The following is a 26,438-nucleotide window of genomic DNA, read 5'->3' on the forward strand; positions in this document are numbered from 1 at the left end:
ATAAGGTAAATGAGTTGATGGCGTAAATCATCGTGAATGACTATGATTTAGTGGCTATTACTGAAACATGGTTAACGGATGGTCACGACTGGGAGTTAAATATTAATTAATTAATCACTTATTGTCACAAGTAGGCTTCAATGAAGTTACTGTGAAAAGCCCCTAGTCGCCACATTCCGGCACCTGTTCAGAGAGGCTGGTACTCTGCATTACAAGCCAGCTGTTTAGTTCATTGTGCTTCCAAGGGTATCAAACTATTCGGAAGGACAGAGTGGATGGTGAGGGAGGTGGTGTAGCTCTGTTATTTAAGGATGACATCCGGGTAGTAGTGAGGGATGACATCGGTGCTGTGGAGGATATGGTTGAATCCATTTGGGTGGAAATCAGGAATAGTAAGGCGAAAAAGTCACCGATAGGGGTAGTCTATAGGCCACCAAATAGTAACATTACAGTGAGGCGGGAAATGAACAAAGAAATAACTGATGCATGTAGAAATGGTACAGCAGTTATCATGGGGAATTTTAATCTACATGTCGATTGGTTTAACCAGGTTGGTTAAGGCAGCATTGAGGAGGAGTTTATAGGATGTACCCATGATAGTTTCCCAGAACAGTATGTAATGGAACCTACGAGGGAACAAGCGATCCTAGATCTGGTTTTGTGTAATGAGACAGGATTGATTAATGATCTCATAGTTAGGGATCCTCTCAGAAGGAGCGATCACAATATGGTGGAATTTAAAATACATATGGAGGGTGAGAAGGTAAAATCAAACACTCGTGTTTTGTGCTTAAACAAAGGAGATTACAATGGGATGAGAGCAGAGCTGGCTAAGGTAGACTGGGAGCAAAGACTGTATGGTGAAACAGTTGAGGAACAGTGGAGAACCTTCCAAGCGATTTTTCAAAGTGCTCAGCAAAGGTTTATACCAACAAAAAGGAAGGACGGTAGAAAGAGGGAAAATCGACCATGGATATCTCAGGAAATAAGGGAGAATATCAAATGGAAGGAAAAAGCATACAAAGTGGCAAAGATTAGTGGGAGACTAGAGGACTGGGAAATCTTTAGGGAGCAACAGAAAGCTACTAAAAAAGCTATAAAGAAGAGTAAGATAGATTATGAGAGTAAACTTGCTCAGAATATAAAAACAGATAGTAAAAGTTCCAACAAATATATAAAACAAAAAAGAATGGCTCAGGTAAATATTGGTCCTTTAGAGGATGGGAAGGGAGATTTAATAATGTGAGATGAGGAAATGGCTGAGGTTTTTTGGGTCGGTCTTCACAGCGGCAGACACAAATAACATGATGGAAATGAAGCGATGACTGGTGAGGACCTTGAGATGATTGTTATCACTAAGGAGGTAGTGATGGGCAAGCTAATGGGGCTAAAGGTAGACAAGTCTCTTGGCCCTGATGGAATGCATCCCAGGGTACTAAAAGAGATGGCTAGGGAAATAGCAAATACACTTGTGATAATTTACCAAATTTCTCTAGACTCTGGGGTGGTCCCGGCGGATTGGAAATGAGCAAACATGACACCACTGTTTAAAAAGGGAAGTAGGCAGAAAGCGGGTAATTAGAGGCCCGCTAGCTTAACTTCGGTAGTAGGGAAGATGCTGGAATCTATCATCAAGGAAGAAATAGCGAGGATCTGGATGGAACTTGTCCCATTGGGCAGACGCAGCATGGGTTCATAAAGGGCAGGTCATGCCTAACTAATTTAGTGGAATGTTTTGAGGACATTACCAGTGCGGTAGACAACGGGGAGCCAATGAATGTGGTATATCTGGATTTGCACAAAGCTTTTGACAAGGTGCCACACAAAAGATTGCTGCATAAGATAAAGATGCATGGCGTTAGGGTAAAGTAGAAGCATGGATAGAGGATTGGTTAATTAATACAAAGCAAAGAGTGGGGATTGATGGGTGCTACACTGGTTGGCAATCAGTAACTAGTGGTGTCCCTCAGGGATCAGTTTTGGGCCCACAATTGTTCACAATTTACATAGATGATTTGGAGTTGGGGACCAAGTGCAATGTGTCCAAGTTTGCAGACGACACTAAGATGTGTTATAAAGCAAAAAGTGCAGAGGATACTGGAAGTCTGCAGAGGGATTTGGATAGTTTAAGTGAATGGTCTCATGTCTGGCAGATGGAATGCAATGTTGACAAATGTGAGGTTTTCCATTTTGATAGGAATAACATCAAAAGGGATTATTATTTAAATGATAAAATATTAAAACATGCTGCTGTGTAGAGGGACCTGGGTGTCCTAGTGCATGAGTCGCAAAACGTTGGTTCACAGGTGCAACAGGTGATTAAGAAGGCGAATGGAATTTTGTCCTTCATTGCTAGAGGGATGGAGTTTAAGACTCGGGAGGTTATGTTGCTCTGTTCCGGTCCCAACAGCGTCGCCTACACTGTGGGTATTTCTATTTATCTTGGTGAACCACAAGCCTTCCCTTATATCGATCAAATGACCACACAACCAGTTAGTTAGTTCAAAAGATGGTTTATTTACATACACAAGAGTTATCTCAACATGCAAACACAATATCCACTACGAGTTAAACTACACCTATCAGCTACATAACCTATACTTAACTTCAGGGCAACTGGCACTGTGTAAATGGCAAAGGCCTTTATCTGGACTTCACTTGGCTGGTTCGATGAAAGTGGCTCTCTCTCTGCTGGGCTCAGCCATCAGGTAGCGATCGTTGGTCTTGAACTTGGCTGGCTGTTCCTGCTGCAATTGGGCTTGCACAGGCTGGATCCAAAAAAGACGGAACACATGGCTGTGCTCTCTTTTATCCCTCTGGGATTTTGCGCTCTTTGGGGCGGTCCTTAACCTTGGATCTAATAGTTCGACAGGGCTCTGATCACTGTCTTCGATTTCGGCCAATAAAGGGGAGGGTGCCTTGGTGGCTGGGCGGATCCTGAGCGGTCAATGATCTTGGCAGTTGTGCTTTCTGAGTAAGGGGAGTGGCGCCGATCAGTCTGTGGCTGTACCGGTTGCTTGATTGGAGTTCTATTGTCCTGGGAAAATGGGTCATTAAAATGCAAACGAGCGGGGTTTCGATCAGGTCTGGTCACATAGGCTGGGTATCTGTCTGAGTCCTGGGTCGGCCATAATTCTCATTGTCCTTTGCAGGTAGCCATCTTAGATGGCTACAGTTAGCGAGGCCACACCTGTAGTATTGTGTTCAGTTTTGGTCTCCTTACTTGAGAAAGGATGTACTTGCACTGGAGGGTGTGCAGAGGAGATTCACTAGGTTAATCCCAGAGTTGAGGGGTTGGATTATGAGTAGACTGGGACTGTACTCGTTGGAATTTAGAAGGATGCGGGGGAATCTTATAGAAACATATAAAATTATGAAGGGAATTGAGGCACGATCAATTGGCTGGAGATGAAACTGAATTCAAACTGAGGATTTATTAGTCTCTGAAGTGTGGTCTCCTACAGCAGCTGACGAAATGGCTGCGAGCTGAAGGCCACGCATATTCATAACCCGGCTCCTGGGCTGAGCTAGCATGCAGGGGCCCAGGTGAACCTGTCGTGCAGGTTCTACCGTACAACCCTTAATATAGGAACACAGTGGTTTACCACATGAATAGATAGGATAGATGTGTGGAGGTTGTTTCCACTGGTGGGTGAAAGCAGAATTAGGGGGCATAGCCTCAAAATAAGCAAAAGTAGATTTAAGACTGAGCTTAGGAGGAACTTCTTCACCCAAAGGGTTGTGAATCTATGGAATTCCTTGCCCAGTGAATCAGTTGAGGCTCCTTCATTAAATGTTTTCAAGATAATGATAGATAGTTTTTTGAAGAATAAAGGAATAAAGGGTTGTGGGGTTCAGGCGGGAAAGTGGAGCTGAGTCCTCAAAAGATCAGCCATGATTTCATTTAATGGCGGAGCAGGCTCGAGGGGCCAGATGGCCTACTCCTGCTCCTAGTTCTTATGTTCTTCTGAGCATTGGCAACATCCATAGATAGTCCCCTCTTCACCATGTCAATTGGTGTTTGCTGTTTGCATTTTAGTTGATTTAATTTAATTACAGACTATGCACAAGAGTGTTTGATTTATATATGAAAATAACAAAATATAAAAACAAATACACTTATTTTCCAAACTTCCTCGCAATGTTATTGCCATGTTTTAGTCAGCATCTGATTTGAATCAAAGATGTTAGTTCAATGTGCTCTGAGCACACAGGAACATAGGTACATTATCCCAATTTGTGCTGATTTTAATATTACAATATCAAAAGAGGCAACCCTTGCACCTGCCACTTTAATGTGAAAATTATGTGGCCCTTAGAAGTCCCGGAGATATTTGAAGTGTGTATTTGAATATGCCTGGTTAAATAATGCCTTTTTAAATTTTTTGTGAAATCTCCTATTGATGTGCAAATATTGCTAGCTTTAACATTAGTTGAAAGAGAATTTACCAATGCTCCCATGGTGAATATGGCCTCCTTAAAGTGAAGAGCACCCTTACACATAGGAGACAACCAATTACTGGTAAACAATCGCTGTTATTAAATTGGATGGGGTCTTAGGACATGTTGTCACTCATCTCCCCCAAAATTGCAACCGGTCTTCCTATAATTGCTGACAAAAGTGAGCCCTGGATGTGTCAGAGGGTTTGTCCAGTGCATATAGTAAAGTAATGGTGCCATTAATCAGGGTGGCATGGTGGCGCAGTGGATAGCACTGCTGTCTCACAGCTTCGAGGACCCAGGTTCGATCCTGGCCCCAGATCATTGTCCGTGAGGAGTTTACACGTTCTCCCCGTGTCTGCGTGGATCTCACCCCCACAATCCAAAGATGTGCCGAGTAGGCAGATTGGCTAAATTGCCCCTCAATTGGAAAAAAGAATTGGATACTCTAACTTGAAAAAAAATCAGCTATATGTTCACAATAATGCACTACATCATGGGAAAAGTTGCCAGTTTGGGGTAACTTCAACTGCCTCTGCTATTGTTACTGGGGCTGAAATGTGTGAAACTGGATTGGTGATGATAAAACTCCGAATAGAGTAGTTTAATCAAAAATAACCAACTCCTTCGATATCTTATGTTCTTATTAATAAACAAAGGAAAGCATTGATCTTTGTGAGGGAGACAGAACAATGAGAAAAGAAGAGGGGTTTGGATAGGAACCTGTGTCATGCTCCTTGTGTGCGATTTGGGAGCTCAGGGATATGTCCACTGTCCCTGGCTCCTTCATGTTCAAGAAGTGTGTCCAGTTGCAGCTCCTGTTAGACCGCCTGACGGCTCTGGAGCTGCGGATGGACTCACTTTGGAGCATCCGCGATGCTGAGGACATCGTGGATAGCACGTTTAACGAGTTGGTCACACCACAGGTGAAAGGTACTGAGGGAGCTAGAAAATGGGTGACCAAAAGACAGAACAAGAGTAGGAAGGCAATGCAGGTGTCCCCTGCGTTCATCTCCCTGCAGAACAGATATACCGCTTTGGATACTGTTGAGGGAGATGGCTCACCAGGGAAAGGCAGCAGCAGCCAGGTTCATGGCACCGTGGCTGGCTCTGCTGCGTAGTTGGGCAGGGCTATAGTGATAGGGGACTCAATCATAAGGGGAATACACAGGCGGTTCTGCGGACGCAATCGAGACTCCAGGATGGTATGTTGCCTCCCTGGTGCAAGGGTCAAGGATGTCTCGGAGCGGCTGCAGGACATTCTGGGGGCGGGGGGGGGGGGGGAAGGGTGAACAGCCAGCTGTCGTGGTGCACGTAGGCACCAACGATATAGGTAAAAACGGGACAAGATCCTACAAGCTGAATTCAGGGAGTTAGGAGTTAAACTAAAAAGTAGGACCTCAAAGGTAGTAATCTCAGGATTGCTACCAGTGCCACGAGCTAGTCAGAGTAGGAATGTCAGGATAGATCGGATGAATGTGTGGCTCGAGAGATGGTGCAAGAGGGAGGAATTCAAATTCCTGGGGCATTGGAACCGGTTCTGGGGGAGGTGGGACCAGTACAAACCGGACGGTCTGCACCTGGCCAGGACTGGAACCGATGTCCTGGGGGGGTGTTTGCTAGAGCTGTTGGGGAGAGTTTAAACTAATGTGGCAGGGGGATGGGAACTGATGCAGGAAGTTGGAAGGTAGTAAAACAGGGACAGAAACAAAACGCAGTAAGGGAGAAAGTGTAAGGCAGCGAAGCCATAGTCAAAGATCAAAAAGGGCAACAGTACAAGGTACAGTGACTGAGGGGAGCTCAGTGAATAGGACCAGTAATACGAAAAGGAATGGTAAGCGACGCGGCAGGTTGTTACATGAAGATATGGGTTCAACGACAAGGAAAATTAGGAGAAAAGTTAAGAGGAAATATAACTTAGGAGAGGTTACTGATCGAGGTGTTAAGATTCAAAACAGAGGTAAAATAGCCAACATAAGTGTACTTTACCTGAATGCTCATAGTATTCGTGAATGACTATGATTTAGTGGCCATTACTGAAACATGGTTAAAGGATGGTCACGACTGGGAGTTAAATATCCAAGAGTATCAAACTATTCGGAAGGACTGAGTGGATGGTAAAGGAGGTGCTGTAGCTCTGTTATTTAAGGATGACATCCGGGCAATAGTAAGGGATGATATCGGTGCTATGGAGGATAAGGTTGAATCCATTTGGGTGGAAATCAGGAATAGAAAAGCGAAAAAGTCACTGATAGGAGTAGTCTATAGGCCACCAAATAGTAACATTATGGTGGGACAGGCAATAAACAAAGAAATAACAGATGCATGTAGAAATGGTACAGCAGTTATCATGGGGGATTTTAATCTACCTGTCGATTACTTTAACCAGGTCGGTCAAGGCAGCCTTGAGGAGGAGTTTATAGAATGCACCCGCGATAGTTTCCTAGAACAGTATGTAATGGAACCTACGAGGGAACAAGCGGTCCTAGATCTGGTCCTGTGTAATGAGACAGGATTGATTCATGATCTCATAATTAGGGATCCTCTCGGAAGGAGCGATCACAATATGGTGGAATTTAATATATAGATGGAAGGTGAGAAGGTAAAATCAAACACTAGTGTTTTGTGCTTAAACAAAGGAGATTACAATGGGATGAGAGAAGAACTAGCTAAGGTAGACTGGGAGCAAAGACTGTATGGTGAAACAGTTGAGGAACAGTGGAGAACCTTCGAAGCGATTTTTCACAGTGCTCAGCAAAGATTTATACCAACAAAAAGGAAGGACGGTAGAAAGAGGGAAAATCGACCATGTATATCTCAGGAAATAAGGGAGAGTATCAAATTGAAGGAAAAAGCATACAGAGTGGCAAAGATTAGTGGGAGACGAGAGGACTGGGAAATCTTTAGGGGGCAACAGAAAGCTACTAAAAAAGCTATAAAGAAGAGTATGATTGATTATGAGAGTAAACTTGCTCAGAATATAAAAAGATAGTAAAAGCTTCGACAAATATATAAAACAAAAAAGAGTGGCTAAGGTAAATATTGGTCCTTTAGAGGATGAGAAGGGAGATTTAATAATGGGAGATGAGGAAATAGCTGAGGAACTGAACAGGTTTTTTGGGTCGGTCTTCACAGTGGAAGACACAAATCACATGCCAGTGACTGATAGAAATGAGGCTATGACAGGTGAGGACCTTGAGAGGACTGTTATCACCAAGGAGGTAGTGATGGGCAAGCTAATGGGGCTAAAGGTAGAGAAGTCTCCTGGACCTGATGGAATGCATCCCAGAATGCTAAAAGAGATGGCTAGGGAAATTGCAAATGCACAAGTGATAATTTACCAAAATTCACTAGACTCTGGGGTGGTCCCGGCGGATTGGAAATTAGCAAACGTGACACCACTGTTTAAAAAAGGAGGTAGGCAGAAAGCGGGTAATTATAGGCCAGTGAGCTTAACTTCGGTAGTAGGGAAGATGCTGGAATCTATCATCAAGGAAGAAACAGCGAGGCATTTGGATGGAAATTGTCCCATTGGGCAGTCGCAGCATGGGTTCATAAAGGGCAGGTCGTGCCTAACTAATTTAGTGGAATTTTTTGAGGACATTACCAGTGCGGTAGATAACGGGGAGCCAATGGATGTGGTATATCTGGATTTCCAGAAAGCCTTTGACAAGGTGCCACACAAAAGGTTGCTGCATAAGATAAAGATGCATGGCATTAAGGAGAAAGTAGTAGCATGGATAGAGGATTGGTTAATTAATAGAAAGCAAAGAGTGGGGATCAATGGGTGTTTCTCTGGTTGGCAATCAGTAGCTAGTGGTGTCCCTCAGGGATCAGTGTTGGGCCCACAATTGTTCACAATTTACATAGATGATTTGGAGTTGGGGACCCAGGGTAATGTGTCCAAGTTTGCAGACAACAATAAGATGAGAGGTAAAGCAAAAAGTGCAGAGGATACTGGAAGTCTGCAGAGGGATTTGGATAGGCTAAGTGAATGGGCTAGGGTCTGGCAGATGGAATACAATGTTGACAAAAGTGAGGTTATCCATTTGGGTAGGAATTATTGGGTAGGAAAAGGGATTATTATTTAAATGATAAAATATTAAAACATGCTGCTGTGTAGAGGGACCTGGGTGTCCTAGTGCATGAGTCGCAAAACGTTGGTTCACAGGTGCAACAGGTGATTAAGAAGGCGAATGGAATTTTGTCCTTCATTGCTAGAGGGATGGAGTTTAAGACTAGGGAGGTTATGCTGCAATTGTATAAGGTGTTAGTGAGGTCACACCTGGAGTATTGTGTTCAGTTTTGGTCTCCTTACTCGAGAAAGGACGTACTGGCACTGGAGGGTGTGCAGAGGAGATTCACTCGGTTAATCCCAGAGCTGAAGGCGTTGGATTACGAGGCGAGGTTGGGTAGACTGGGACTGTACTCGTTGGAATTTAGAAGGATGTGGGGGGATCTTATAGAAACATATAAAATTATGAAGGGAATGGATAGGATAGATGCGGGCAGGTTGTTTCCACTGGCGGGTGAAAGCAGAACTAGGGGGCATAGCCTCAAAATAAGGGGAAGTAGATTTTGGACTGAGCTTAGGAGGAACGTCTTCACCTAAAGGGTTGTGAAGCTATGGAAAACCTGCCCAGTAGAGCAGTGGAGGCTCCCTGAAGCAGTAGAGGCTCCTTCATTAAATGTTTTCAAGATAATGATAGATAATTTTTTGAAGAATAAAGGAATAAAGGGTTATGGTGTTTGGGTGGGAAAGTGGAGCTGAGTCCACAAAAGATCAGCCATGATCTCATTGAATGGCGGAGCAGGCTCAATGGGCTGCATTACCTACTTCTGCTACTAATTCCTATGTTCCTATCCAATCCCCTCTTCTTTTCTCATTGTTCTGTCTCCCTCACAAAGATCAATGCAGCTGATCTCTACCTGGTCTCAAATCCACCTCCCTACCTGTTCCCCATATCCCTTTAACCTGTTTTTTAAAATCAGCTATATTTCTATCTCCTTCTTGAAACCTGAAACTTGAAAATGACTGATTCCACCGCACTAGGCGGCACCGAGTTCCACAAATTCAACACCCTCTGCGAGAAGTAGTTCCTCCTCACCTCAGTTTTAAATCTACTGCCTCTCAGCCTATATCTGTGACCTCTTGTTCTAGATTGCCCCACAAGGGGGAACATTTGGTCTAGGTTTACTTAATCAATATCTTTTTGTGTTTTATTTACCTTGATCAGATCCCCTCTCATCCTTGTAAACTCCAGCAGGTATAAGCCAAACTGTTAAATCTCTCCTCATACGTCAACCCTTTCACCCCCGGAATCAATCTGGTGAACCGCCTCTGAACTGCCTCCAATGTCACCACATGAACCAATTGCATAGCCCATTGAAAGAGCCTGCCTCCTGATTCCATGATTTAAATGGATAGGGAATAATTTACAAAATTAGTGAAAAAAATATTTTTGTACTTGTGTCTGCTAAAGGCTGTGGTGATGCATAATTCATTTCTAATGAGACTGCAAATACATAAACCAGCTAGGTTGGCTGTTTATTCTCATGACTTTGTTTACCATTTAGCTCTAATCCAGTTAATTATGTATTTTTTAAAGTCATCAAATTGGATGAAAGCAGTTAGGTCTTATTATCATTCGGATGACTGTTCCTAGGCAATGGCCACAATGAACATGTATTCTGAAAGGAAAATACATCCTAGGTAGCACCAGCTTTCGACGGTGAACTGTCACAATTGCAAAGTGATCAAAGCCTTATGTAGGAGTCTTTTCCTTCATGTTTATGAGGCCTGCACATAGAGAGCATAGGAAAGCAGATGATGTTGAGAGTAACTCTATCTGGAGGGCTCTCAGCCAGCAGTAGCCTGTTTGAAGTGTATAACAATAAACGCCTCAGGTCACAATAATGCTAGACAATGCCAGTAATTGCTGATACATTTTCAAAGTGAATCTTACTGCTAAGCTGGGCGCACTTGGGGCATTTTGTTCTTGCGTTGTTTGTTTTTGCTTACCTCACCCATTGTGCATCATGCAGACTAATTAATTTCATTTTTCTCCTGCAGAATGAGGGCAGAGAAGTGAGCAGTGATATTACTGGCAGGGCAATAATGCCTGCCGTTACACTGTGATCCACGGACAAAGTTTAATCAGAGATGCAAATGGAGCTTGTGTGAAATTTGATCCTTCTCTTATCTTTCATTTCCAATCTCTCAGTCCTCATCTTCCTTTTTGAAGTATCACAGAATCGCTGCTTCTTTGAGGTTCAATCGACCCCCTGGGCGCTTCTTAACCCACAGAACATCATAGAATTCTTACAGTGCAGAAGGAGGCTGTTCGACCCATCAAGTCTGCACCCACCCTCGGAAAGAGCACCCTATTCCCATAACCCCACCTAACCTGCACAACCCTGGACACTAAGGGGCAATTTTTTTTACCATGGCCAATCCACCTAACCTGCACATCTTTGGACTGTGGGAGGGAACTGGAGCACCTGGAGGAAACCCACTCAGACACTGGGAGAACGTGCAAACTCCACACAGTCACCCAGAACTGGAATTGAAACCCGGTCCCTGGGCGCTGTGAGGCAGCAGTGCTAGCCACTGTGCCACCCTGCCGCCCCAAATTATTTAACTGTTTAGAGATTCTCCCTTTCCCATTTTCTAAACATTTACAGCTCCGCCCACATGTACGTGTCTCCAGACGTGTGAACTGCCTTCCCCTGGGTACCACTGTTACAGTTTCAGCCAGGCAATGTAAATGTTGTTTCAACTGGGCTGGATCCTGAACTTGAGTTCATAAGTCTCAGGTTGGTAGCCGAGTACAAATGCACCCAAACTGTTTCCTTTTATAAGTGCTGATGATGATATGGCTCCCTTTCATTACTCCCTTTCATACCAGGCAATGGGAAGATGCAGAAATTATGGTGCTCCTTCAACTGATGTACATAGACTTGGACTTTATGAGCAAATTCAACATTGAAATAGAGGTCCTGCAGCAGTTCCTGTTCGAGGTGTATCGACATTATAACAACATTCCCTTCCATAACTTCAAGCATTGCTTCTGTGTCACTCAGATGGTAAGATAAATAATCCCAGGCACAACTTTAATCAGTCTTGCCAGTTGGAAACTGAGAAGATTGGGTGCAATATTGGTTTTACATCCACTCCACATTGAAGTCAACAAGTAATATTGGACGAGTTGTAAAATCAGTGAGCTACCTGATTCTACCAATCCCATGGGCTTTCCGTCAAAGAAGTCAATGTAAAATTGCTTCCCGTGCCTCAAAGATAAATTGAGATTACTTTGGCAACTGGAGGCTGTTTTTTCACCTTCTCCCTGCAACCCCCCCCCCCCGCGATTCATTTTTGCTACATTTCAGTCTTTTTCCTAGAATATAATTTCAAATTATTTTCTCTGCCCCAACCCAGTACCCGATAGCACTGTCTTCTCATCTCCTGAAGGTGCTCACTCATGCCAGGTGTATTGTTCGACAGGCAGCAGAAGGCATTTGACATCTTGCCCAATAATAATAAAAATAATAATCTTTATTGTCACAAGTAGGCTTACATTAACACTGCAATAAAGTTACTGTGAAAATCCCCTCGACGCAACATGGTGTTGCTGTGCCTGTTCGGGTACACAGAGGGAGAATGCGGAATGTCCAATTCACCTAAGAGCAGATCTTTCAGGACTTGTGGGAGGAAACTGGAGCACCCAGAGGAAGCCCACGCAGACACGGGGAGAGCTTGCAGACTCCGCACAGACAGTGACCCAAGCCGGGAATCAAACCTGGGTCCCTGGTGCTGTGAGACAACAGTGCTAACCACTGTGCTACCGTACTGCCAACCATCCATTTCGCTTCCGTGAGGCTAAACAATGAAGCCAGCAAGCTATCCCAATTATGGAGGACATCCCAACCAAATCTGATCCAGACCTAATCTATGTTCAGACCATTTATGCTATTTCTGAGGGTTCATCCAGGCAGGTTTATGGTGCCTCTAGTCCAGGAGTAATGAAGCTACCTTGGCTCTGATGAAATAACACACGAAAGCCTGGTGATCAAGCCTGGGGCCTTTCAGCTCTGTATTGCTCAATTCCACAACACTGAACGACCTGGAGTTTCTGCATGTTTTCCAACCTATCTCAGTGTAATTTGAATGGAATTGAATGAAATAGCACACAATCAAACGGAACAGTAAATGTGAGTTATGGTCATAACCACTTTATGCTTAAGTATCCATGGCCTTTTATACAATTCAGCAATCTGTTTGCCTGAAGCTGATCCAGTCACAACAAGACTGGTGCTGTGCCTCCCAGGTCAGAAGGGGAGATTAAACCAGTTTAGATGTGGTCACAATGCTTCTAGAAGCTCAGGCTAATGTGCACTCGTGGTCACATGAACCTAGCATTGATCACCTGAACCTGCAGTGACCATCAGTCAATTACAGACTCACCCAGTTGTGTATTTCCTGCTAATTATGTTATATATGTGGGTCATTGTAGTTGTGTGCAATGTCTCTTTCAGAACAGAGTCACATGACATGCGTGACTTCATTGGCCACTTTGGAGGCTTTTGCCCTTAGTCTAGTACCAGTCTTTGTACAATGAAGACCTCTTTAATAAACCTCTATTATTGTTGCATTCAACCCACATGCACCTGCAAACTATTTCTGTTAGTCTAAAGATACAACAGTTTGCAAAAAGAAAACTGGCGGCGAGGAATGAATCAGAAAAAAAATTCCTTTCCAAAGGAAGAGAAAAAGCTGAGCTTAGGTGGTCTGACACTGTAACTGTCAATGTCGAAGAGTCGAGCTGCTGCAACAGATCAATCGATCAAGCAGATTAACAGAGGTTCAGAGAGCACACCCGGTATCGGAACTGGTAAGGTTTTGGGGGCAAGAATTCAAAGAAATGGTCCATACCTATTTTAAACCAGCACTCCGAGGAATTCAGGCTGCAGAGCTCGCCACGTGCAGTTCAGTAAGACTTAGAGGTAAAGCCAAAGATTCTCATGGCTTGTGCTGTGAGTTAAAGCTGTTACAAATAGGTCATTCAACTTTATTTAACTGGACCATTAATTAACGGGAAGTTGGGAGAACATTCCGGTACTGTTAAAAATGGCAGGGAATTTTGGCGCGATGGTCGAATTTGATGAAGAATCAGAAAACTGCAAGTTATACTCAAAGGGCAGCACGGTAGCATTGTGGATAGCACAGCTCCAGGGTCCCAGGTTCGATTCCGGCTTGGGTCACTGTCTGTGCGGAGTCTGCACATCCTCCCCGTGTGTGCGTGGGTTTCCTCCCGGTGCTCCGGTTTCCTCCCACAGTCTAAAGATGTGCAGGTTAGGTGGAGTGGCCATGATAAATTGCCCTTAGTGTCCAAATTTGCCCTTAGTGTTGGGTGGGGGTGTTGACCTTGGGTAGGGTGCTCTTTCCAAGAGCCGGTGCAGACTCGATGGGCCGAATGGCCTCCTTCTGCACTGTAAATTCAATGATAATCTATGATTTCATTATTGTATCCTAGTCAATAATATTTCAGAAGATATTAAGGTCTCTGCACTCCCAAGTACAATTGGAAGCAAAACTTTCAATGTATTAAGAAGCTTGGTTCAGACTGAGAGACCCAGGGATAGGACACATCAAGAAGACCATTATGCACCAAAGCCGTTAATTATTGCAGAAAGATTTTGATTTCTACCGCGACTTGGTGACTCGTTAGATGGCGCAATTACAGATAATTTGGTGTGTGGTTTGAATAATGAGGCCATTCAAAATATTAATGAAAGAAAATCTGAAGACTGCATTTAAGATTGCTATTTCAATCAAGCTCGCGGCTAAGGAGATTTCTCAGCTTGGAGCAAACATGAAGGTCCAGTAACTGGCTGCCATCCAGAAGAGGTCTACCCAGCAACAGGCGTGTCATCGCCGTGCAAAAACGGTCCATTCACAGGCTGATTGTTGGAGCAAGAACAGCATTGTAAAACATGTGGCAGAGCTGGCCACACATCAAGAGCTTGCTGGAGTAAAATAACTTTTCCGAGCAGCATAGTGGCACAGTGGTTAGCACTGCTGTCTCACCGCGCCAGGGACCCGGTTCAATTCTGGCCTTGGGTCACTGTCTGTGTGGAGTTTGTAAATTCTCCTTGTGTCTGCATGGGTTTCCTTTGAGTGCTCCGGTTTCCTCCCACAGTCCAAGGATGTGCGGGTTAGGTGGATTGGCCATGCAAAATTGCCCCTTAGTGTCCAGGGATGTGCAGTTTCGGTTACAGGGATAGGGCAGGGTGGATGGGGGATGGACATGGGTAGAGCATGGGCTCAGTGGGTCGAATGACCTCCTTCTGCACTGTAGGGATTCTAAGTAATGAAAAGAATGCTAACAGGAAGATGCAGAACTCATTTAAAGGGAAATAAAACTCCTCTACCTTTGGGAAAAGATGTTGACTATCTGACTTATCGATGCCCCTCATTATTTTATAGACCTCTATAAGCCTCCTACATTCCAGGGAAAAAAGTTGCAGCCTATCCAGTCTCTCCTTATAGCTCAGACCATTAAGTCCTGGTAGCATCCTCGTAACTTTCTTCTGCACTCTTTCTAGTTTAACAATATCGTTCCTATAATAGGGTGACCAGAACTGAACACATTATTCCATATGTGGTCTGACTAATGTTTTGTATAATTTCAACTAGACGTCCCAACTCCTGTATTCAATATTCTGAGCAATAAAACCTAGCATGCTGAATGCCTTCTTCACCACCCTGTCCACGTTTGACTCCACCTTCAAGGAGCTATGAATCTGTACCCCTAGATCTCTTTGTTCTGTAACTCTCGCCATTAACTGAGTAGGTCCTGCCCTGATTTGATCTACCAAAATGCATCACCTCACATTTATCCAAATTAAACTCCATCTGCCATTCATCGGCCCACTGGCCCAATTGGGCAAGATCCTGTTGCAATCTTGTATAACCTTCTTCACTATCCACTATGCCACCAATTTTGGTCTCATCTGCAAACTTACCATGCCTCCTACATTCTAATCCAAATCATTAATATATATCACAAACAACAGTGGACGCAGCACCGATCCCTGAGGCACACCGCTGGTTACAGGCCTCCAGTTTGAAAAACAACCCTCCACAACCACCCTTTGGCTTCAGTCAGCAAGTTAATTTTGTATCCAATTGGCTACCTCACCCTGGATACCGTGAGATTCACCCTTTTAGATGGTGGAATAAACTCAATAAAACACCTGGAATTAAAAGTCTAATGATAACCATGAAACCATTGCCGATTGTCACAAAAGCCCAACTGGTTCACTGATACCCTTTCGGGAAGGAAGCCTCCATCCTTATCTGGTCTGACCGATATGTAACTCCAGACCCAGGTTAACTCATAATATTCACTAAACCGCTACAAAGAGAACACAAAGAAATAAATCAGGTCTGACTACCCGGCATCTGGCATCGACAGTGGCAAACCCAGCCCTGTTGACCCTGCGAAGGTCTCTTTACTAACATCTGGTGGCTGGTGCAAAACTGGATGGGCTGGCCAACTAGTCTAGGCAAAAGCCTGATTGTGAGTCATACTCACAGAATTGTACCAGGCAGATAATGTCCTGGACACCCCATCACTAGCTATGACACTAAATGTACTCTCAGTCCAGGGTGGTTCACATTGTTTCTGGGTAGTCTCAAAGCTGCAAGGCCAACCTATCAAAATGGAGGTCGACATGACAGCTGCCGTCTCCCTAATTCCTAAGGCCATTTACAAACGCAAACTTAATCACCTGCCTTCAAAGCCAGCAGATGACCTATATCTTCACTCACAAATGTCTGTTCCGCTACAAGAGATTGCCTTTTGGCACAACATCAGCACTACCTTTATTTCAATGGTCAATGGACCAGATCCTTAGTGGCTCACAAGGGGTGCAGTGTTATCTCGAAGATATCTTGTTATCTGGCACCAGGGAACAAAGGATACTTTGAAGCCACATTGAAGGGCCTTCAGAAGCATGGGCTTCGTGTCAGGAAAGATCAGTGTGATTTATTTCAGACATCCATAAAATATCTAGGACATGTAATGGATAGCAAGGGTCTACACAAGATACCTAAAAAGATGGAAGCTATTATGGAGGTTCAACAGCCAACAGACATCACTCAACTTAGATCATTCCGAGAGTTAATCAACTACTATGGGAAATTCATCCAGAATCTGGCAACCCTATTGAAACCGTTAGATATCTTGCTCTGCGCAAAAAAGGCATGGTAATAGATATCTGAATGCTAAAAAGCATATCAATCAGCAAAAGAAGCATTGAAGAGGTGTTGGTACATTTCAACCCTTACTTACCATTACAACTTGTCTGTGGTGTTTCGCCGTATAGAATCATAGAATGTACAGTGCAGAAGGAGGCCATTCAGCTCATCGAGTCTACATCGGCCCCTGAAAGAGCACCCTACCTAAGCCTACACCTCCACCCCATCCCTGCAACCCAATAACCCCTCCTAACCGTTGGATACGAAGGGGCAATTTATCATGGCCAGTCCACCTAACCTGCACATCTTTGGACTGTGGGAGGAAACCGGAGCACCCGGAGGAAACCTACTCAGACGCGGGAGAAAGTGCAGACTCCGCACAGACAGTCACCCGAGGCTGGAATTGAACCTGAGTCCTTGCCGCTGTGAGGCAGCAGTGCTAACCACAGTGCCACCTGGTGTTGGAGTGTCATATATGCTACCTTCAGGGGAAGAAAGACCAATAGGTTTTGCATCTTGCACATTAATAAGTGCAGAATCTAACTACACTCAGTTGGAGAAGGAGGCACTGAGGATTATATTTCGCATACGGAAATGTCACCAATGCCTGTATATTCATCTCTTCACGGTGTTGACAGACCGCAGGCTCTTAACAGCTATTTTTGGGCCACACAAAGGTATCCCTTCATTGGCTGCAAGTAGACTCCAACGATGGTCTTTATTACTATCTGCACATCCCTATAAGATCAAATATCATCAGTCTGAAAATCATGCCAATGTAGATGCATTATCGCATCCATCTTTCCCAGCTGGTCAGGTACTACCCAGTCGTGATATTCTATCTTGTGTACAGATCGAGAATGTTCTAGTGACTGCAGCTCAAGTCCAAAGACATACCAGAAATAGTCCTGTGATGGGGAATGTGCTGATAATGGTATTGAAAGGAAGGATAGCAGTAAAACAATCTGAATTAAAACCATACATTTCCCGGCGACTTGAATTAGCAGCACAGGGCGGATATCTGTTGTGGGGGATGAGAGTAATTATTCCACCAAATTTGTAACGAAGAGTAAGGTAACAGTTACACAAAGGACACCCAGGTATAATTCGAATGAAGGAACTTGCACAAAGCTACATTTGGTGGCCAGAAATTGATGCCCAGATAGAAGAAAAATCAGGACTGTGCCGTGCAAGTGCGCAGATAAGGAACGCACTGCTTGTCCCCATGGCACCCCGGGGAGCTGCCTAAAATGCCATGGCAACATCTGCACGTTGACTTTGCTTGTCCATTCAAAGGGCACATGTTCATTATAGACACACATGCAAAGTGTCCTGAGGTGGTCCCAATGAAGCCAACTACTGCAGAATAAACCATTAAGAAACTCGACGAGATCTTTGCAAGATTCGGAAAACCAGAGCAGATCATGAGCGACAATGGGCCACAGTTTACAGCCCAAGCGTTCGAAGACTATTTAGACATGTGTGGAGTTCAACATATAAAGTCAGCACCTTACCTCCCAACCACGAATGGTTTAGCAGTGAGGTTTGTCCAGTCTATTGAGCATGCGCTGAACATTTCCAAGAACCAAGGTTCACTTCATTGCCGTGTGAACAGGTTTTTAGCAGGGTACTGGAATACGACACATGCGACTACACAAAGTTCACCAGCTTTGCTATTAATGAAAAGGAAGTTGAGGACTACCTTTGTTTTACTCTTGCCAGAGGAGACATCTGACATAGTCGAGCAAAACCAACAGTCACAGGTCTTGAGCCGAGAAAGTAACTCAAGGAAATACTCATTTCAACAAGGAGAACAAGTGTTAGCGTGCAGCTACACCACTAGTGAGACCGGCTCAGACTGGTCCAATAACCTACAAGGTCCAAGCAACAGATTAACTCTTGTGGAGACGCCATACAGATCAATTATTGTCAACGCACACTAGTGTGCCAATGCTAGAACTATCTCAGGAGGTAATAATATCCATTCCATCTGACAGAAGCAGAGATTGCACCAGAGGTAATTGCTACTACTAGCCTTCCCTCGGAAAAAGAGACTGTACCGCCTTCCAGGAGTAGAGACATCTACTGGAGAACCTGAAAATACATCTAAGGTCGAGAATACGGAAGTGTGCAGGCAACCAGCGAGAAATAGTCGCCCACCTGATAAGTCTTATTGACTGTGTTATTACAATGTAATAATTTGATGCCTGCACTTGTGTATATATGTAAAAAAACATGATGGGCTGGATTTATGGGCCCTTCCCCTGGTAGGACCCAAAATCTGCCCCCATCACAGATTCCGCGACAGCGAGAGGGCGAACCACGCAAACTGCCATTTACTTTGGTGAAGCCACGGTGGTTGTGGAGTGGGGGAGGGTTTGGGGAGGAACGCCGGCCAATGGGTGTGCATACACCACATGGACTGCAACAATTCCAGGCCATAAATACTGGCTTTGCCAGTGATGCTCCCAAGAAGGAATTAAAAATGACTTTAAATCACCCAAAATTCAGTTTAAATCAGTCAATTACAGCAGAGGCAGGGCACACTTCTGTAGCTTCAATTAACTGTTGGACACAGTCCTTGTATACCAAGGGCAGATCGAAGGAGTCAATTGAAGCTAATTAAAAACTACGACCAAGAGCATTAAATCAATCAGTTAAAGGATGACTCATTGCCAAGGGATTCTAATCCTCTTTGCGATGCTGGACAATGCCTTTTTTCAGTCAGAGATCGATTATGGTCTCTGAAGCAACTCAATTGTGCTGATTTATGGAAGGTTTTATATTGGGCAAATGCAAATGGGATTGTGTGGAGACTTGACTATAACTTCACCCTGGTAAAAGCGACTCGATATCCAGTGCATTTTGGGCACATTTTGCAGATTGTACCTCTGTTAGGAGCTCCATGCCAATGTGTTCACACCGTGAGCCATCGGGAGATGCCCCAACAATTATCATTCTTTTTTTTAAAAAAAACCTTTTAAAGTCTGACTTTAACATGGAATAAAATATATTTTGACTGCGCTACTTCCCATTGGCCAACTGTGGAGTATCAGCGGATAAATATGCAGGGGTCCCAATAATCGAACCTATCTTCAAAGTTGCCTTCAGATCAATATTGGCTCCATCAAATTTAAACTGAGCGGTAAGATTGGGATAAAAAGCACATGGCACACTCATTAAGAGCATCATTAAAAGATATGAGATAAAACTTGTCATTGCTTGATAAACGTAATAAGAAATGACAAATTAAAGATTAATAATACATGTGGATATCAAGTTCTAATTAGCAGCAGTGACTCGTTTCAAGAGCATTACGGAAAAATGGCAGATCAGATCAGATTCAAAACCTTTTTTAAGTGTAAGTTTTTTGTACATTGCTGACCGGGTGATCACATGGACACTGGGATGAAACTGGTACAAAAGGGATCCTCTATCGGGAGCGCGGGAGTTCCCCCCCGGGGCACGGGTAGACGCACAGCATGTAATAGCTGCTCAGTGTAATCAATAAAACCTCCACTGTTGTTATTCCCTGCTAACCAGATATTGCAACCCAATACTTCTACATGGTGCCAGGAGTGGGCAGAATGGCACAGGGTCTCCGCCACGTCGACCTGCTCATGTTTGATGAAAGTGTTGCAGACAACTGGATAAATTTTGAAAAAGAAAGGTGTATTTACTGCAGTGTCTACTTATCAGACAAATCGATACAGGTACAGACGTACCAATTTACCAGGCCCTGAAGCGGTCGAGAAATTTGAATCTTTTGCTTTTCAAATGGAGGAAGAAAAGGAGGATTCCGAGACATTGTTCAAAAAAAATTGAGCACATATGCATGCCAGTAAAGAACGTTATCTGGATAGATACTCGCTTAGTTTTACTAACCAAAAATTTGATGAATCAATTCAGTCATACACTGCGACTCTAAAACTTCTAGCAAAGCAATGCAGGTTTGGCACCCTCGCTGACAAACCTGTGAGACATATTCCAGATAAACAAACCTCCCTACCTACAGCAAAAGCTGAGAAAAAAAAGAGGTCAGAACTCCATGAGTCCAATGTTAAGGTGAGTTTGGAGCACCTTTACATTCTATTAAGGTAATTAGCATTTAAATTATCTCACGATACTTTCCCGAGGGGAAGAGAGAAAATAAATAAAGAAACATAACATCTACCCAAAATAGATAGTTTGAAGAAACGAGGCAAGCTTGGTCAAAAAGATGAGGCGGCATCGCTCCTCAGGATACAGTATGAGCACTTCTGCCTCATAGATTTGGTTGGCTATCGTCTGTCATAGTTCTTGGGTATTATTGACTGTTTGATTTTTTAGCATCTTCAATGTGAGGTACGGGTTCTGAAAAGTCCCGTTGGATAAAGGATCCTCAAAATGCATTGCTTTTATGTCTCTGATAGGCAGGTACCATTTCCTCCGCATGCCTTATGAGATCTCCAGGCAGGTCTTCCAACGGTGCGCGGAGCAGGACAGCCCTGAGAAATCACTGTCGATGCAATGCTGCGTGTCTTTGTTTAGTTCTCGAAAGAATCAGGACCGTACAGTTGATGTTCAACCCTGCTAAATGCAGATTCAGGAGCACTACGTGGCTCACTGCGGATAGTGTGAAGCCAGACCCAGACAAGACAACTGCCATACGACATCTATCCATTCCCGAGGACAAGCACGCTTGCAGTATGACAAATTATCTTTCCAAATTCATTCCCTGCTACAATGAGGCCACCGGACGGATCCTTCGTCAGCTTCTCCACCGAGATATCGAATCAGCGGAACTCCATCGCATTTAACAAGCTCAAGCAAACCCCCCCACTGATGCAACAGTATTTCAAGATCTGTACACCTGTAGATGGCTCCCAGCAGCGACTTGACGCGGTCTGCATCAAAGGTCCTCACTGACATGAGATTCATTTTGCCCACATCGAGAAGGGACTCCTTGCCAGTCTTCGTTTGTCAGAGATTTCATGGCTTCACATAAGGTTTTCCTGTCAGTGTTGGAACTGATCATAAGGATTGTTAAAAAGCCTCTTCACACTGTGTCTGCCTGACTGCAGTGCATGATGCTCAAGCTGCAATGCTACAACCTCAGTGTTGTCCACAAACGCGGTAAAGAGCTGTACTTGGTTGTTACCCTCTCCAGAGCCTTCCTACCCACCACTGGCCAGGCAGATCATGAGGAAGACATTGACTCATGACCACACATGTACTTTCGCTTTGCCACTGAATCGAGGAACTACAGACGGATCCCATATGCAGGCAGCTCCATATGTCATTATGAAAGTCTGGCCTGAATCTTCAAAGGAGCTTCCCCACAAGCTTTGCACATTCTCCTCTATGGGAGAGGAGCTAACCATACAAGATGATAAGACACTTCCTGGTCAGCGATTTGTCATCCCCACCTCTCTGCAGAGGTACTATACCAACATCTCCACCAAGATAACCCAGGGCTGGAAGCATCCAGGTACGGGGCCAAGGAATCCCTATACTGGCCCCCAATGTATGTAGACATGGAGAGGGGAATATCCAGTTGTGCACCATGCAATGCACTCAAGCTACATCAAGCACTGCACCTACAGGAGGTCCCGAAATTCCCATGGTCACTCACAGTGGCTGATATCTTTGAATGGAACTGTAAACAGCACTTGGTCCAAGGGGTTAGTTTGAAATTAACCACCTGCCAGACACTATCATAGGCAGCCTCAAGAGATATTTCACCACACACGGCAACTCTCAGAGGATCATGACAGACAATGTTTTCCAGTTCGTCTCCGGGGAGTTCAGGGACTTTGCACACACCTGGAACTTTGAGCACATCCTGAGTAGTCCCCTACACCCACAGTCCCAACGTCCTGCCAGGATGGGCAATATGTTCAGCCAAGCGCCAACTTGGGAAATGTGCCCGAGACCACACAGATTCCTATGCTGTACTCCTTAGCCTCCGAAGTGTGGCGAGACAGGGCCTGCCCTCATTAGCACAGCAAATCTTTTCCAGATGCACCAGGACCTCAATCCCCATTGCCAAGGCACTGTTGCAACCAAAAGTCGAAACCAACATGGGTTTCACCCTCATCAAGCGGGGATGAAAGGGAAAGAGGTTATTATGATCACAATTCTCGCACACCCTGCTCTTTAGAACCTGGTCAAACGGTCAGGTTTCAGACCACACACGGCCATGACAAACTGGCGGTGATAAGCAGCCATACCGCACAGTCAAACAGCCATGCGTTCGCCTCAGAAGGTCTTTGTTACATACAAAATCGACAGTACCTACTGAAGGCAGCGGAACCAACACCATCAACCACCACAGTATCCCATGCTTTCGACATGCCTACACCAATAGAAATGGAGGTTCCTCCAGAAGGTAGTGCCACGAGCCCAGAGTCACTGGGTACTCTGCAAGGTCGCCTGATGCCATCCACATTGAAGACACAAGGCTGAGGGCATCTTAAGCACAGCCAACTGGCACAATCACATGCTCAGGGTGCAGGAGTTAACCAAATACAAGGTTCAAGGACCACATGATGAACTAGTCTACTAATGAATTTTTAAAAAAAATTGAGGCCCTAGCACTCATTCCTCTGGCACACCACTCATTACATTCCACCAACCAGAAAAATACCTATTTGTGGTTGCCATCTGCTTTCTGTTAGCTAGCCAATCTTCTATCAATGCCAATATGTTACCCCCGACTCTCTGAGCTTTTATTTTCTGCAATAACCTTTGGTGCGGCACCTTATCAAATGCCTTCTGGAAATCTGAGTACATTACATCCACCGGTTCCCCTTTATCCATGACACATGTGACTCCTTCAAATAATTCCAATAAATTGGTTAAACATGATTTCCCTTTCACAAAACCATGTAACTCTGCCTGATTGCAGTAAACTTTTCTCAGTGTCCTGCTATAACATCTTTAATAAAAGCTTCTAATCTTTTCCCTTTGACAGATGTTAAGCCAACTGGTCTTTAGTTTCCTACTTACTGTCTCCTTTTTTGAGTTAAGGAGTTACATTCTCATGGAACCTTCCCCAAATCTAGGAAAATTAAAACCATCACATCAGCTATTTCACTAGACACCTCTTTTAAGATCCTAGCATAAAGTCCATCAGGACCCGAATATTTGACAGCCCACAGCTCCAGCAATTTGTTACATACTACTTCTCTGGTGGCTGTCATTTTCCTGAGTTCCTCTGTCCCTTCCAATTCCTGATTTACAATTCTGGGATGTTACTTGCATCCTCTACAGTGAAGATTAATGCAAATGCCATCTCCTTACTTTCCAGTATTAATTCCCCAGTCTCACTCTCTATAGGACCAATGCACCTTTTGTTAACTTTTGTCATTAAATTATCTGTAGAAACTCTTTCTATGTTTTCTGTTGTACTCTAATTTTCCCCTCCCAATTAATCTTTTTATCATTCCTGCTGTTCTTTATTTCTGTCCAATCTTCTGACTTGCCATTAATCTTTGCGCAAGTATGTCTTTTCTTTAAATTTTATACCGTCCTTAACTTTTCAAGTTAACCACAGATGGTGGGTGGGTCCTCGCCTTTGAAGTATTTTTTCTCATTGGAATATATCTACGAAACTTCTCTTTAAAAGTCTGACACTGTATCTGTATGGACCTATCCCTTAATCTCATTTGCCGGGGGGCGATTCTCTGGTCGCATTGCACCCCGCACAAATTCTGCTGTGTTGGGAGAATAGTGAGGGAGGCCCGAAATGGGGTCTGCTCCGGGCGCCCAACAGTGCACGACACACCTGGCCCGCTGCAGTTCACGTAATCTGATTCACGCCCAGTGAGGTCATAAACCAGACTAGCATGTTTAAATCAGCATTTAACTGTGCTGGGACAGTTTGAAACCAGATTCTCCCAGCAATGACCCACCAGCCGGCGCAACGTGAGGTCGACGGTAATCACTACTGGCCTCCACCACCGGAGACCAGACGTGATGACCAAGCCGTGGAGTACTCTGAGGACATTTGATGTGAGTGGTTGGGGATATGGCACGGCAGTGCCATGGCACTGCCCCTGCACAGGCAACCTGGCAGTGCTGAGCCAGGGTGCAGTGTCCAATTGGCACTGCCGATGGGTGAGGCCTGAAAGGGACAGGGCTTGAAAGAGGGTGAGTCCTGAAAGGGGGTGCATGAAGGGGGAGGGGGGCATTTGGTGAACCCATAGTGGGGTGTCGCTCACCTGCAGTGGGGGGGGGGGGGGGGCACTGGTACTAGCAGTTGTGAGGGGGGGGAGGGCCTGAACGGAGGCCCATTGGGAAGGCCCCAATGTCAGTGATTCTTGGGGAGTGGGATAATGCCGGCAAGCATGGTGTTGGGATGGGGGGGGGGGCACACTGAAGCCCCCGATGCTGGTGATAGTTATTGGCGGGGCCCTTTACTGACACTTTGTTATTGGGGCACCCTTTAAAAATGGCACCCCGATCTCTGTGAAGCCTCTGGGCAGCACGGTAGCATTATGGATAGCACAATTGCTTCACAGCTCCAGGGTCCCAGGTTCGATTCCGGCTTGGGTCACTGTCTGTGCGGAGTCTGCACATCCTCCCCGTGTGTGCGTGGGTTTCCTCCGGGTGCTCCGGTTTCCTCCCACAGTCCAAAGATGTGCAGGTTAGGTGGATTGGCCATGCTAAATTGCCCTTAGTGTCCAAAATTGCCCTTAGTGTTGGGTGGGGTTCTGGGTTCTGGGGATATGGTGTAGGTGTTGACCTTGGGTAGGGTGCTCTTTCCAAGAGCCGGTGCAGACTCGATGGGCTGAATGGCCTCCTTTTGCACTGTAAATTCTATGAAATTGTATGAAACTCTAAGCCAGGCTTTGTCACTCTTAGTACTGGTGCAAAACTCGCCCCACCTCTCCAAAAACTGTTCTAAGTATGGGTGGATTGTGACCTGGATTGCACTGACCCAGCTGACGGGAATCGTAGCCGGAGAGGACACTTGAATTTTTGGGGGAGAATTGCGCCCCTTATCTTGGACCCACTCTTCTCTCCCTCAAACTAAATAATGTAGAATTCAATCATATTATGATTGTTGCTATCTAGCGGTGCCACATCATTCTCACCACACAATACTCGCCATAGAATTCCCAGCCTCTGACCTGCTCTTGTCCCCATCGTATTTATGTGGCTGGCATCATCCAGTTTCTGATCAATGGTAACTTCAGAATGGTGATAGTGGGAGAGTCAACAATGGTAATGCTGTTGAATGTCAAGTGGAGATGGTTAGCTTCTCTTTTGGTGGAGTTGATTATTGTCTGGCACTTGCGTGGCATGAATGTTACTTTCCACTTATCAGCCCAAGCCTCCACATTGCCCAGGTCTTGCTATATATATTAATAATTGCTTATTGTCACAAGTAGGCTTCAATGAAGTTACTGTGAAAAGCCCCTAGTCGCCACATTCCGGCACCTGTTCAGGGAGGCTGGTACGGGAATTGAACCTGCGCTGCTGACCTTGTCCTGCATTACAAGCCAGCTATTTAGCCCACTGTGCTAAACCAGCCCCTACAAACACAGAGAAACATACATAGAAAACAAAAACAGGAGGAGGCCATTCAGCCCTTTGAGTCTGCTCCGCCATTCATTGTGATCATGGCTGATTATCGAGTTCAACACCCTGATCCCGCCTTCCCCCATAACCCTTGATCCCTTTAGCCCCAAGAGTTGTATCTTTATGACCATGGACTGCGTCCAAGGCTGCATTGATTGTTACGTCCGAG

At 44.7% G+C, this 26,438-nt stretch overlaps 1 protein-coding gene across 3 annotated transcripts in view; it reads left to right on the forward strand.

Annotated features, from left to right (window-relative positions):
• Window positions 1-26,438, forward strand: part of LOC140387488 (high affinity cGMP-specific 3',5'-cyclic phosphodiesterase 9A) — a 206,250-nt gene that overhangs the window by 141,247 nt on the left and 38,565 nt on the right. For all 3 annotated transcript variants that reach the window (XM_072470641.1, XM_072470650.1, XM_072470660.1), the window contains one exon: window positions 11,349-11,526. In XM_072470641.1, the coding sequence (XP_072326742.1) occupies window positions 11,349-11,526 (178 nt within the window). The remainder of the gene's footprint in view (window positions 1-11,348; window positions 11,527-26,438) is intronic.

The sequence above is a fragment of the Scyliorhinus torazame genome, chromosome 2 (assembly GCF_047496885.1).
Source record: "Scyliorhinus torazame isolate Kashiwa2021f chromosome 2, sScyTor2.1, whole genome shotgun sequence".
Lineage (NCBI taxonomy): Eukaryota > Metazoa > Chordata > Chondrichthyes > Carcharhiniformes > Scyliorhinidae > Scyliorhinus > Scyliorhinus torazame.